General features: G+C 37.3%; 1 protein-coding gene and 1 long non-coding RNA gene across 2 annotated transcripts; both read right to left on the bottom strand.

Moving 5' to 3' along the window:
* Positions 1 to 1,200: 1,200 nt before the first annotated feature.
* Positions 1,201 to 6,844, bottom strand: LOC138341856 (uncharacterized). Its single transcript, XM_069293883.1, has 10 exons — positions 6,267 to 6,844; positions 6,092 to 6,170; positions 5,867 to 5,990; positions 5,651 to 5,746; positions 5,302 to 5,473; positions 4,909 to 5,134; positions 3,522 to 3,762; positions 2,682 to 3,043; positions 2,282 to 2,573; positions 1,201 to 1,253 (listed from the first exon to the last, which is right to left on the bottom strand). The coding sequence occupies exons 1-10, from the start codon at positions 6,842 to 6,844 to the stop codon at positions 1,201 to 1,203; spliced, it is 2,223 nt and encodes a 740-aa protein (XP_069149984.1).
* Positions 6,845 to 11,496: 4,652 nt separating this feature from the next.
* Positions 11,497 to 14,640, bottom strand: LOC138340825 (uncharacterized). Its single transcript, XR_011213671.1, has 2 exons — positions 14,405 to 14,640; positions 11,497 to 11,742 (listed from the first exon to the last, which is right to left on the bottom strand). It is a non-coding gene; the product is annotated as an uncharacterized lncRNA (long non-coding RNA).
* Between the last annotated feature and the right edge of the window lie 497 nt (positions 14,641 to 15,137).

The raw sequence follows: 15,137 nt of genomic DNA, 5'->3' as shown, positions 1-15,137 counted from the left end.
AGAATTTTAATTACCAATGCAATAATAATAATAATGACTTCAAGAACTGTCACACACCCAGCCTAAACCCTTGACTTGGCCGATACAAGGTGACCATTGTTTTTGTCACGACCCAAAAATGGGTGTGATGGCACTCGTCTTATCCCACCAAGACAAGTCAGCCTAAAACCAAATATCTAACAAAGTGCGGAAGTAATGACAATTCAACAACAATTTCTATTATGAAACCAAGTCATATTAATTCAATTACCAAAACCAGGTTGTCATGTGCACAAGCCTCTAATGTAAATATTAGAATTGAAATAAAATAGGAGTCAAAAATGAAGTTGTCTTTCAAGTAAAAACAAAATCATAAGCTGGAGTAGGAAAGTTCGCTGAGATGACAAGCAGCTACCTCACAACCCTCCATAAGATGCCTCGAAAACGAAAAGAATGACAGGTATCAAGAATATCCAGGCTCGTAACCTACAAAAGTTTGTACAAGCAAGGGGTAAGTACCAATCCACGCGGTACCCAACAAGCAAACCTCTAAACACAAGTTAAGTGAACAAAATACGGGTACTTCTTACACGCTATCTAAACCTCCATGCTACAGCCTAACAGTTTACAGTTTACCAAACACATAACTCAATAATCACACTCTATCAGTTCACACATTCTCAATAACAACTCAATATTCCACAGTCACAAGCTTCACAGAGAAACAATCACAAGATCAGCAAAACACGTGTTCAAGTTCATTAACAATAAAATGTGCAATGTCATGAGATGCAATGTCAAGTATAATGATGCATGTCTTTATTAACGATACACACCCGCTGTCTCTCAGTCTGGGACCCAGGGGGGACATATCTGTCCATGCATCTGTCGCGGCGCACGACACGACCCTCGATAATAGTAACCTTCACGGCGCACGATACGTCCCTCAAAATATAATATCTATCACGGCGCGCGATACGACCCTCGAAAATAGTACATCCTCTTACCACAACCATGTCTCAGATACAATGCAAATGATATGCTCAAATGAAAAGGAGGAGATAACTATTTGATAACAAAGCACAATTTGCAACAAGAAATACAACACTAACAAATAAGCAACAAGTCTCCAAATCATTCTCAACATCACACAAGGAAATACACGAAATTCGTACGCTTAACAAGAGTTCAGAAATCCACTTGCCTTAGCCAATCGAATAATTACTCTTGGACTTGAGCCTTCCCTTTCCGTTGAGCTTCTGAACCAATGAAATCTATTAAAGTATATATTCACAATAAGATTTTCAGAACTAACAACACTCACACTTTTATGTGTTTAACCTTAACCCAAAAATACACCCCAACTTTATAATCAAATTTGTAATTATTGATACCAATTCACATGCCAACTCTTTGTATCTCCTCAAATTTCAAGTCTAGGGTTATATCATAATTTCTCCCAAATATTATAACTTTAATAGTATACTATAATACACCCAATATTTAATCACCTATATTGATATATCAATTTTTTGATCATAATGAGATAATAAAATAACAATTTCTAAATATAGAAACCAGTGGTGGAAATCCTATAAAATAAAAACGCCAACACTTCACATATATATAATATTATAGTTATACCAAGTATGCCATACCATTACTGCCAATAGAGGGGGTAACTCGTTTCCTTACTTAGATTATTTTATCAATTGGCCAATTAAACCACACATTAAACAATATAAAAAAAACTATATTCAATTATATATGACCCACTTGATCGGCTATCCCCCAACTCAATTCCCTTTCTCTTACCATACAATACTCAACAATAATAATGACAACCCCCTTTGTCCTTTTCTTAAAGTTTTAAACAATACCACCCTAATAAATTTATACATATGAGATTTTAACACTTACTTGATTCACGCAAGGTTTTTCCTTGTGTTTTTTTTTCCAGCCGCAACGAGTTCTTCTGCTTGTTCTTCTCCTCTCTTGTTGTGTTCAGGTAAGGTTTTCGCCACTCCTTCTTTTCTAAATTTATTATTTATTAAACTGATCAAAACCACTAACTTATTTTATTTTTTTATATATATACATGACCCTAATAGTATAAAATCTTAAATAACTGATCACTTTAGCCCACTAACTATCTATTAATTTTTTTTCTACAATTACTCATAAATAAATTAACTCAAGTTATACGAATAATTTAAATTTTCTAAAAATAACCTCACGGGTCATTACATTATCCACCACTAAAAATCATGTTCGTCCTCGAACATTAGGTAAAATAAAGTACCTGAAGCTTCAAAAAGTTGAGGATATCTGGCACGCATGTCAGACTCAGTCTCCCAAGTTGCCTCTCCCACTGATCGGTGCTTCCATTGCACCTTCACTGAAGCAATTTCTTTGGTCTTAAGCTTTCGAACTTGCCTATCCAAAATAGCTATAGGCTTCTCCTCAAATGTCAAGTCTGGACCCAACTCCAGAGAGTCAAGTGAAAGCACATGAGATTCGTCCGAAATATACTTCCGAAGCATAGAGACATGGAAAACAGGATGAACTGCTGACAAACTAGGTGGCAACGCTAACTTATAGGCCACCTCTCCCACTCAGCTCAAAATCTCAAAAGGTCCAATAAACCTAGGGCTAAGCTTGGCCTTCTTTCCAAACCTCATCACACCCTTCATGGGTGATACTCGGAGCCCAACATGATCACCTTCCATAAACACCAAAGCTCTAACTCTCCGGTCTGCATAACTCTTCTGTCGGCTCTGAGCTGTCAATAATCTATACTGAATCATACGGACTTGCTCCATAGCATCTCTAAAAAAGTCTGTATCCAGAGAGTCCATCTCCACCGAATCAAACCAACCAATAGTAGATCTACACCGTCTACCATACAATGCCTCAAATGGGGCCATTTGGATACTAGAGTAATAACTGTTATTATAGGTGAACTCCGCTAAGGGTAAATATTGATCCAATCTTGCACCAAAATCGATCACACACGCTCGAAGCATATCTTCTAATACCTGAATGGTCCGCTCTGGTTGACCATCTGTTTGAGGGTGAAATGTCATACTCATATCTAACTGAGTACCCATACCATGTTGTAATGCCTTCCAAAATGAGAAGTAAATAGTGAACCTCGATCTGATATGAGAGAAATAGGAACTCCATGTAGTCGAACAATCTGACTGATATATAGCTCGACTAACTTCTCTGTCGTATACTTCACTCGAACCAGAATAAAGTGGGCAGACTTGGTCAGCCTATCAACAATAACCCAAATGGAGTCATAACCACTCGTTGTGGTAGGCAAACCCACAACAAAGTCCATAGTAATCCACTCCCACTTCCAAGTAGGAATAGGCATCCTCTGAGATACACCCCCGGGCCGCTGGTGCTCACATTTGACCTGCTGGCAAGTCAAACACCTGGAAACAAAGTCTGAAATATCTCTCTTCATCCCACACCACCAGTAATGCTGACTTAGATCATGATACATCTTCGCCGCTCCCGGATGGATGGAATACCGAGTACATGGGCCTCCTCAAGAATCAATCTAATCAAATCGCCTGTCCTGGGCACACAAATTCTACCTCCGATCCGCAAGACACCATCAGAATCAAGGACAACCTCCTTAGCTTCCCCTCTCAATACTTTGTCTCGAATGAGACATAATTTTTCATCATCAAATTGGTGTGCACGAATTTGCTCGACTAAAGAAGACCGAGCCTCAATAAAAGCAATCATCCCATCACTCTCTTCTGAAATCTACAAGCGGACAAGACTATTAGCTAATATCTGCACATCTCTAGCCAATGGTCTCTCCATAATACTAAGCGCTGCAAGACTCCCCATGCTAGGAGTCTTCCTACTCAGAGCATCGGCCACAACATTGGCCTTTCCTGGATGATACAGAATGGTCACATCATAGTCCTTCAGCAACTCAAGCCATCTCCGTTGCCTAAAGTTCAAATCCCTCTGGCTAAAGATATATTGAAGACTCCGATGATCAGTGAACATCTCACAATGCACCCCATACAAATAATGACGCCATAACTTAAGTACAAATACCACAGCCGCCAACTCCAAATCATGAGTAGGGTAGTTTTTCTCATGGGATTTCAATTGCCTAGAAGCATAAGCAATCACTTTCCTCTTCTGCATCAACACACCACCCAAACCAACTCCTGAAGCATCACAATACACAGTAAAGTCTACACCTTCCTCAGGTAGAGTCAACACAGGAGCAAAAGTCAACAAAGTCTTGAGCTTTTGAAAGCTCTCCTCACACTCATCAGACCACTGAAAGCTCACATCCTGTCGAGTCAATCTAGTCAATGGAGCTGCAATAGTAGAGAAACTCTGAACAAATCGTTGATAATAGCCTGCCAATCCCACAAAACTCCTAATCTCAGTAGGTGAAGTAGGTCGCGTCCAGCCCCTAACTGCCTCAATCTTGGCCGGATCTACTCTAATACCCTCCTTGGACACCACGTGTCCCAAGAATGTCACAGAAGTAAGCCAAAACTCACACTTTCAGAACTTGACATACAACTTCTCTTCTCTCAACCTCTGAAGTACAATCCTCGGGTGTCGGACATGGTCCTTCTCAGTCTTAGAGTAAACCAAGATGTCATCAATGAAAACAATCACAAAAGAATCAAGGTATGGTCGAAACACCCCATTCATCAACTCCATGAATGTTGCAGGGGCATTAGTCAATCCGAAGGACATCACTAGGAATTCGTAATGCCCATACTGAGTCCAAAAAGTTGTCTTAGGGATATCTGATGCCCTAATCTTCAACTGGTGATACCCAGACCTCAAATTAATCTTAGAGAACAATGATGCTCCCTGTAACTGATCAAATAAGTCATCAATACGCGGAAGAGGATACTTATTCTTAACTGTTACCTTGTTCAACTGTTTATAATCAATTACTATTCTCATAGTCCCATCCTTCTTCTTTACAAACAATACAGGGGCACCACAAGGTGACACACTAGGGCGAATAAAACCCTTACTCAATAAATCCTGCAACTGATCCTTCAATTCTTTCAACTCTGCTAGAGCCATACGGTATGGAGGGATAGAAATAGGCTTAGTGCCCGGCTCCAAATCAATAGCAAAATTGATATCCCTATCGGGAGGAACACCTGGAAGATCAGAAGGAAATACATCAAGAAACTCCTGAACCACGGGAACAGAGTCCATGGGAGGTGGTTCAACACTAGTATCCCGAATAAACGCTAAGTAAGACAAACACCCCCTCTCCACCATTTTCTGAGCACGAATAAAAGAGATAACCTTGCTAGGATAAGAGCCACTAACACTCCCTCTCCACTAGTATCCCGAATAAATGCTAAGTAAGACAAACACCCCCTCTCCACCATTTTCTGAGCACGAATAAAAGAGATAACCTTGCTAGGATAAGAGCCACTAACACTCTTCCACTCAACCCTCGAAACACCAGGCATTGCTAAAGTCACAGTCTTAGCATTATAATCAAGGACAACATGATAAGGAGAAAGCCAATCCATACCCAAGATAACATCAAAGTCCACCATTCCCAGAATGATTAAGTCTACCCAAGTGTCATACCCAGCCAAAGAAACAAGACAGGATCGATACACTCGATCCACCACTAAGGGCTTACCCACGGGTATAGAAACACGAATAGGTACAGTCATGCTATCACATATCATATCAAATTTAGTAGCAAAATACGTAAACACATAAGAGAATGTAGAACCTGGATCAAACAACACAGACGCAGGTCGATGGCATACTGGGATGATACCTGTAATAACAGCATCGGAGGTCTCCGCCTCAGGTCTCCCGGGGAAAGCATAGCAGTGGGCTCTTCATCCACCTCCAACCTGGGTGGTACCTTTACCCCCACTCTGCTGAGCTGCAACACCACTGTTAGAAAATCTGTCACCTCTACCTGACTGAACCCTGCCACGACCTCTACCCTGTGGAGCTGGTGGTCTAGTCTGGAATGAAGAATTAGGTCGAGGACCACCACGACCCCTTTGAGAAGTACACTGCCGCATTAGATGATCGGGATCTCCACAAATGAAACAAAATCTCTGACCTGCGAACTGCTGTGTGGACCCTGAAAACCCACTATAATTGCCTCGCCCTGTAGGTCGTTGCTGTGAACTATACGAGCCCTGAACCGGTTCATAACAACCCCTAGATGTCTGGCCAGCCTCAAATGTCGGCATAGATACATGAATAGGTCCCCGCTGCTGAAAAGAACCACTTACTCTCTGTGATCCCCTACCTCCGATGAGGCACCCTGAAACTGACATGATATACGAGCTCTTTTAGGGTCCCCAAACTCCTCTCTCTCCATCAATTCCGCCTCTCTGGCGGCGCTCACAATGGACTGGAAAGAAGTCCCCTCCCTAAATGTCCGAAACACAGCTGACCTGATAGAGAAAGTCAATCCCCTCACAAATATGCGGATCCTCTCTGTCTCATTTGGAATAATGGCCAACTCATGCCTAGACAACTGGCAAAACCGCGCCTCATACTCTCTAACCGATAAACCATCCTGTCTCAGACTCTCAAACCTCAAGCGGCTCTCCTCTCTCACGCTCCATGGGATAAAACGATCTTGGAATGCACTAGTAAACTTCTCCCAAGTCACTGGAGAAGATCCAACTAGCAAACATCCCGAATAAGTCCTCCACCAGTCTCTCGCTGGTCCACGAAGTTGGAGTGTAGCATATCGAACCCCATGTGACTCAGCTAATCCAACCACCTCTAGTAACTCTCGGCAGGTAGTTAGAAACTCATGAGCATCCTCACTCTTCTCACCCTGAAACAGAGGTGGGTCCATCTTTCAAAATCTCTCATACCTATGCTGCTCATCCTCTGTCAGAACAACCATCGATGCAACTTGACCCCCAACTGCTGGTGCAACATCATTCTGAACCACGGGATCTACTGGTAGTTGCCCCACCGCATCCTGAACAATTGGAGCTTGTTGTTGCTCTAGGGTCTGAGCCCCCTCTCTAGTACGAGAGTCAAGTGGTGTGGTAGTCGCACCACCACCCTGAGAAAATCCCTCTAGCACACTTAACACCCTCAATAGTGTATCTTGAAGCAAAGGTGTGACTACAGGATCTGAAGGAACCTGGTCCTCCCTACCATCAATCTGAGTTTCTGTAGAGACCTCTCTAGCACGACCTCTCACTGGTGATGCTCCACGTCCACGACCTCTTGCTACTGTCGTACTGCTAGCACGACCTCTAGCTCGAGATCTACCCCTACCCCTAGCTGGGGCCTCAACAACTGCCTCGGGAAGTGCCTCCCCTCTACCACCAGTAACATTAGCTCTAGTCCTCGTTATCTGTCAAAAGAGTATACAACAACTCAGTACTAACGAAGGTAATTACGCACGATGAGAAAGAATGAACAAAAGGAAGTTTCCTAGTAATCTTTATAGCCTCTCAGAGATGAGTACAGACATCTCCGTACTGATCCTTGAGACTCTACGAAGACTCGGCTTGTATACACGTGAAACCTATGAACCTGGGGCTTTGATACCATTTTGTCATGACCCAAAAATAGGTGTGATGGCACTCGTCTTATCCCACCAAGACAAGTAAGCCTAAAACAAAATATCTAACAAAGTGCGAAAGTAATGACAATTCAACAACAATTTCTATTATGAAACCAAGTCATATAAATTCAATTCCCAAAACCAGGTTGTCACGTGCACAAGCCTCTAATGTAAATATTAGAATTGAAATAAAATAGGAGTCAAAAATGAAGTTGTCTTTCAAGTAAAAATAAAATCATAAACTGGAGTAGGAAAGTTCGCTGGGATGACAAGCAGCTACCTCACAACCCTCCACAAGATGCCTCGAAAACGAAAAGAATGACAGGTATCAAGAAGATCCAGGCTCGTAACCTACAAAAGTTTGTAGAAGCAAGGGGTGAGTACCAAACCACGCGGTACCCAACAAGCAAACCTCTAAACACAAGTTAAGTGAACAAAATACGGGTACTTCTTACACCCTATCTAAACCTCCACGCTACAGCCTAACAGTTTACAGTTTATCAAACACATAACTCAATAATCATACTCTATCAGTTTACACATTCTCAATAACAACTCAATATTCCACAGTCACAAGCTTCACAGAGAAACAATCACAAGATCAGCAAAACATGTGTTCAAGTTCATTAACAATAAAATGTGCAATGTCATGAGATGCAATGTCAAGTATAATGATGCATGTCTTTCTTAACGATACACACCCGCTGTCTCTCAGTCCGGGACCCATGGGGGACATATCTGTCCATGCATCTGTCGTGGCACATGACAGGACCCTCGATAATAGTAACCTTCGCGGCGCGCGATCCGTCTCTCGAAATATAATATCCATCGTGGAGCACGATACGACCCTCAAAAATAGTACATCCTCTTACCGCAACCATGTCTCAGATACAATGCAAATGATATGCTCAAATGAAAAGGAGGAGATAACTATTTGATAACAAAGCACAATTTGCAACAAGAAATACAACACTAACAAATAAGCAACAAGCCTCCAAATCAATCTCAACATCACACAAGGAAATACACGAATTTCGTACGCTTAACAAGAGTTCAGAAATCCACTTGCCTTAGCCAATCGAATAATTACTCTTGGACTTGAGCCTTCCCTTTCCATTGAGCTTCTGAACCAATAGAATCTATTAAAGTATATATTCACAATAAGGTTTTCAGAACTAACAACACTCACACTTTTATGTATTTAACCTTTACTCAAAAATACACCCAAACTTTATAATCAAATTTGTAATTATTGATACCAATTCACATGCCAACTCTTTGTATCTCCTCAAATTTCAAGTCTAGGGTTATATCATAATTTCTCCCAAACATTATAACTTTAATAGTATACTATAATAAACCCAATATTTAATCACCTATATTGATATATCAAATTTTTGATCATAATGAGATAATAAAATAACAATTTCTAAATATAGAAACTACTGGTCATGAAACCAGTGGTGGAAATCCTATAAAATAAAAACGCCAACACTTCACATATATATAATATTATAGTTATACCAAGTATGCCATACCATTACTGCCAATAGAGGGGGTAACTCGTTTCCTTACTTAGATTATTTTATCAATTGTCCAATTAAACCACACATTAAACAATATAAAAAAAACTATATTCAATTATATATGACCCACTTGATCGGCTATCCCCCAACTCAATTCCCTTTCTCTTACCGTACAATACTCAACAATAATAATGACAACCCCCTTTGTCCTTTTCTTAATGTTTCAAACAATACCACCCTAATAAATTTATACATATGAGATTTTAACACTTACTTGATTCACGCAAGGTTTTTCCTTGTGTTTTTTTTCCAGCCGCAACGAGTTCTTCTGCTCGTTCTTCTCCTCTCTTGTTGTGTTCAGGTAAGGTTTTCGCCTCTCCTTCTTTTCTAAATTAATTATTTATTAAACTGATCAAAACCACTAACTTATTTTATTTTTTTATATATAGACATGACCCTAATAGTATAAAATCTTAAATAACTGATCACTTTAGCCCACTAACTATCTATGAATTTTTTTTCTACAATTACTCATAAATAAATTAACTCAAATTATACGAATAATTTAAATTTTCCAAAAATAACCTCACGGGTCATTACAGTTGTCCTCTAGCTGGCTCTTTGTCTGGCTTGCTTAACTCAGCAAAAGTCTTAAATCAATGCAATAGTTTAATTCAATAACTTAAAGTAAATAAATTGATCAAAATGGCACTTAAGTCTCATAGCAAAAAGTCTTCAATACAAAGATAAGAGATTCAACACTAACTGCCTATCTGTCTATGTTGCCTCTATAACACTAAGATGGATGTTAAGACAGACCCCACAACATCCTTTAAAAAGAAAGAGTGAAAAACGAATAAATGCATCATCTAGAATACAAAGAGGCTAACCACTAACTATAATGGCTAAGTTTGATCAATGAGGAGCTGCATGATGCTGATATTGGTTACCACCGTCTCCATCATGATACGATTTAGGTCACCAGACATCAGTATATTGAACGTAAAAGTATGTGAATTGGAACACAAACAATAAATTAATCTTGAAAACGAGTAAGAAGAAAACATACCTTCGCGCTGGTCAACTCCTGAATAACTAGACTAAATATAAAGAAATGAGACATATGCAATATATAAAAAATTGTAAAAGTGTTAAAACACATAGTTTATTAAATAAATACAATAACAAACTTACTTTTGTTAAATATGAAATATCATTGTTTTTGTGGGAGTTTCTCTAACCAACAACACCAACTATTAGCCTAAGTCGTGATATATCGTCTTGTCAATGCTGCTAGCACTTTCCTATACCTTACCGTCGCACAAAACTACTTAACTTATTGAATACACTAGCTTAAATTATGTGATAATCTAAAAATATGACTCATTAATACCCATGATGGATACATGGTTTATCGAGACTTGAGTTATTATGAACTTACACCCCTATATTGGTGCTCAATAAATGGATGGGGTTAAAGCGGAAGGACATATTCAAGCCTCTTTTGTACCACCAAGAACATACATGAATAACTTTTAATAGATAATGAGAAGTACACCCTTTTTAGTTTTGTATGTAGTCACTTATAGATCTTTCTGTTGACTGATACATGAGATGATTCATATGTGCAAAAATGAATTCCCTACTCACTCCTTCATTGACATTTTCAGTCTTGTCTTGAAGCGCCAATAAACACTAAATTCAAGATCATAATTTGTGAGAATAAATATGCATACTATTTTTTCCTTTATTATGTCATAAAACTTATAATTAAACTAGTTATATGATGATCACAATAAGTATATAAATTAAAAGAAAAGAAGAGAAGGCGAACGAAAAATTAACTTTGTAAAATTGGTAAGGCGTAGTCGTAATGTCATAAGATCAAATGAATAATTCACTTCCGCAAATCATGGGGTGTACATTCATAAAAGACGTGATAATAATAATGAAAAGTTGGGAATCAGTCCTTATGGAATCCAAAAGTAAAATTGAATTCTTGAAACAATGGAAACATCGAATATATTTTTCCATTAGCCAAAACAACAATTAGGCTCCCATATGAGGAATAATAAATTCCCAAAATATGATATACCATACAAATAAGATTATGATTCTTGTCTTATATAGAATATTCTAGAGCGATGTGCTGCAAAAGTCATAGTTCTTACAGGACAAAAAAAATAAGTTTTCACGATCGGAATCTAGACCCCAGACGAGACCAACGTCGTTGACCTCTCAGAGGTTGCAAAAAAGCCTACTTACATCATTCTTACTTTACATAGATTAATTTTAGCGGAAAATTTGAAAATTTTGATTTCCTTAATCATACTTGTTAAACATTCTTTATATTTCGTAATCGTTCATCATCAACCATCTAACATTTAAGAGATAAGCAACTTAAAGAAATAATTCATTAAATATTTATTGTATATCGGTCAAAATAGCACCAATACAAAGTCTGAACAGAAACAGGAAAGAAACGTTAATGGAACATACTCCACTAGCTCAACTCTAAAACTACACTAGAATGTAAAACAGTAGCATCCTCGAAAGCATGAGGACATACCAAACTCCGGATGAATGCTGACGTCCAGATAGCTGCAACAACAAACCTGTAGCTCTACCGTCCACTTGTGCCTGTACCTAAAAGTAGATATTTGTATGGAATTAGTACACACTTGTACTAAGTATGGGTATATGCAAGCACACACCAGGGACATGCATGAGAAAGAATAGCTCTTTCCTAACAACATGATTTTTGGAAGTCAAGTCAGTGGACTTGCCAAATTGAGATTGGGAAAGTTATGCCATGAGAGTGACATGCATCATTATAATTATCGTATGGCACACAACACATAACATATTCATATAGAAGATAACATATAACACATACTCTCTTTCATATTATTCATTCATATACCATGAGACCTTATTATCATAGACTTAACTTTAGGACTTTCCAAAATGAGGGCTCAACATATGGGACCTCAAATAGGGAGCATTCCTTAGCAAACACAGAGTCTGCTTCATTCATTCATACATATTTCATTTCAATTCATTCATAGGCCAGTGCAAACACCAGCTATACCTAGGATGTAGTTTAAGACTTTCATCGAGATTGCTGTGCAATGATCAAGAATAACCTAATGTCATTACCTGAATCTAGCTCACCTCTTGATTATCCTATCCTAACACCTTTTGTATCATTCATTTCTTTATATGATTCATTTGAGGCTGACCTCATTCATTCATTGGGAACTTTAACTTTAACCTACATAGATCATGTGAGCATCATAAAATCCAGTGTCTTCCCCACACCGAAAAGAGATGGAATCACTGGCCAAAGTGATTCAATAACATGCTAGCGTATATGGGAATTTAACCCCGCCAGATCCCTATAGTGGCAATATAGGTTCAAAGACTAGGAGATGTATGAAGACCCATACCCGACAAGCCGGACAGTCTCATCTCATTAGAGTTACGTCAACCTCCGCCCTCCCGAAAGAAGGCATCACCGCTCATAGCTAGCCTATCAGTGCTCGGTATAAAGTTCCATTACATTCAACTCATACATCATGGAAGTTGGCTTCTAGTATGAGGAAATCATAGCTCAATAGATGATTTCTCATCTCATCATTAGTATTAAGTGTTCTAAACTCAATATTTTCATTAGAGTGTTCATAGAGACTGATCTCTTCATTATCTTACACTCTCATTGGTGAGTACGTATTGGAACATTCACTTAGGCTCATGTGAGATTGCTCTCATCAAATACATTAACCTCACATCATGATTGTCACCACATTCATCATTATTAGCACCTTTATTTTTCACAGTCACTCACCTCTTATTATGTAAATGTTCATTTCTTCATTCCATTACGTGTATCTTAGGTTCACTTATTTTTGAACGTATGTTAACCTTATGTGCCTATACATACAAGCCATGGGGCTTCACTTATAGTTCGTTAAGTAATTCTTACTTTCCTAAGATTATGTATTACATGACTTATGTATCTTGTATATATACAAAGATCTTGATTTTTGATCAAAGTAGATGACATTATTCTTGAATATTTTACTCACGTATGACTTATGTATCAATACGGAGGTTTGAGCACGTCAACCTAACTCTTGAATCATTTGGATATCATTTTTATTTTCATTGACTTTATTTCTAATATTCATAACGTTAGAACTTTAAATTAAATCTCAATATTTTCATAAAATAATTAATTTTCTATTTTAATTAGAATTCTAAATTAAATCTCAATATTTACATGAAGGAATAAATTTTCTATTTTTAATTAGAATTGTAAATTAAATCTCAATATTTACATGAAAGAATTAATCTTTTATTTTAATTAGAATTCTAAATTAAATCTCCATATTTAAATGAAAGAATTAATTTTCTATTTTAATTAGACTTCTAAATTAAAATCTCCACATTTACATAAATAAATTTTCAATTTTTTTTTCAGCATCTTTTCATCAAGTTACACCTTTTTAGGCTGGTACACAACACATATTTAGAGTATATTCTCTTATATAAAAAGGCATAGTTGAACAACTTCAACCGTCTGTTTCAAGGCCCTTATTTTATTTGTTTGTATAGCAAGTTCATGTATTTACTTCTAACCTTTGTTATGAATTCAAAGGAGGTTGATTACATATGATATTTTAATAATTAAATATAATGACTTCAAAGCATGTAGTTTCACACGTTACATTAGACCAAAAAGGAAGAAGCAGAGAAACTCCATGTTTAAAATGTCTAAATCAGTAAATCGGATAAGCCGACTAAAACAGCAGACTAGCCTTGTGGTCCTACCATAATTAATCTCCTTTGAAATTTATTAAACAGATGGCAATAAATACAATTCTCTACTATTTGTTAAATGTTGAATGATCGTTTAGCCGAGACATTATTCCTCAAATTAGTCACGTTTCAACTCATATGAACATCACATTTATATCAATATGTGTACATGAAATATAAAGAACTATCATGTCATTTCAAGTCCTAAACCATGAATAATAGTCACGATAATAGACACATACACACGTAGTTACATTTTCGGAAACATCAACATAAATCACATAATTCCAAATATACATATAAGCACATAAGCATCATGAAACACATTTTATCCCTAGTTCTCTACCAGCACACATAACCAACCTATGATTCAATGGGAGCTAGTGAAAGAGACATGCAACGGGGAACAATCCTAGTTTTCGAAATGAATATTCTGAACCTTAAGGGGTCTCTTGGGAAAGGGACCAAGAGAGAAGAGAACCCATACCTTTAATCGATTTTCAAACTTTGATGTTGCTGCCCGGAAAACTCCTCCAAACCACTCCCAATTCACTTCAACGTACACCTCACTCGACGAACCTCTCTTAGCCTTAATATATTTTTTTTGATTGCTTTGTTTTTCTTAAAATTTTATGTGAGTTCTTCAAGCATGAAGAACTATTGGTATTTGACAAAAATAACATGAGAAAGATGGAGAACGTGAGAGAGAGAGTTAAGAAGCGTGAAAAAAGAGAAAACTATTAGGATTAGGAGACTAATTAAAGAATTAGTCAAATAACATTTAAAATAAATAAATACAAATCTGTTTTTGATTTATTTATTTATTTATTCATTTAAAATTTGAAAGGACAATTATGCCCTTAAATACCTATTTATTCTTATTTATATAATTTTTTCTGAATCGTTACATAAGTGGCCTCGTTTTGATATGAGATGTGTGATGTACTAGTACGACACAACATTGTAGGTAATTTTCTTTTCTTCTCAATATTTCACGATATAAAATTATTGTAGTGCTTCCTAATCTTGAAATCACATTGATATAATTATGCCAATTGTATATCTGATATGCTGTGTAAATAGTTTACATGAAATACACCAATTTATTAAAAAATATATTCTTTTCAAATAATCAACTATCGTTTTTTGTTTTTTTTATACTAATTTTAAGGAGAGAAAAAATAAAATAAGTAGACAATTATTTTCTAAAAAAAGGAAAG

The sequence above is a fragment of the Solanum lycopersicum genome, chromosome 1, assembly GCF_036512215.1.
Source record: "Solanum lycopersicum chromosome 1, SLM_r2.1".
NCBI lineage: Eukaryota > Viridiplantae > Streptophyta > Magnoliopsida > Solanales > Solanaceae > Solanum > Solanum lycopersicum.
Note: the sequence above shows the minus strand (reverse complement) of the source record. Positions and strands in the feature narration are given on the sequence as shown.

Bases quoted from the DNA above. Each gene is read 5' to 3' on its own strand.
- LOC138341856 (XM_069293883.1), bottom strand. From the start codon at position 6,844: ATGGACCCACCTCTGTTTCAGGGTGAGAAGAGTGAGGATGCTCATGAG. The intron at 5,991-6,091 runs GTCAGAGATTTT...TCTTCATTCCAG, and splicing joins GTCCACACAGCAGTTCGCAG to ACTAGACCACCAGCTCCACA. The intron at 1,254-2,281 runs GTACTTTATTTT...ATACTTTAATAG, and splicing joins TCAACTTTTTGAAGCTTCAG to ATTTCATTGGTTCAGAAGCT.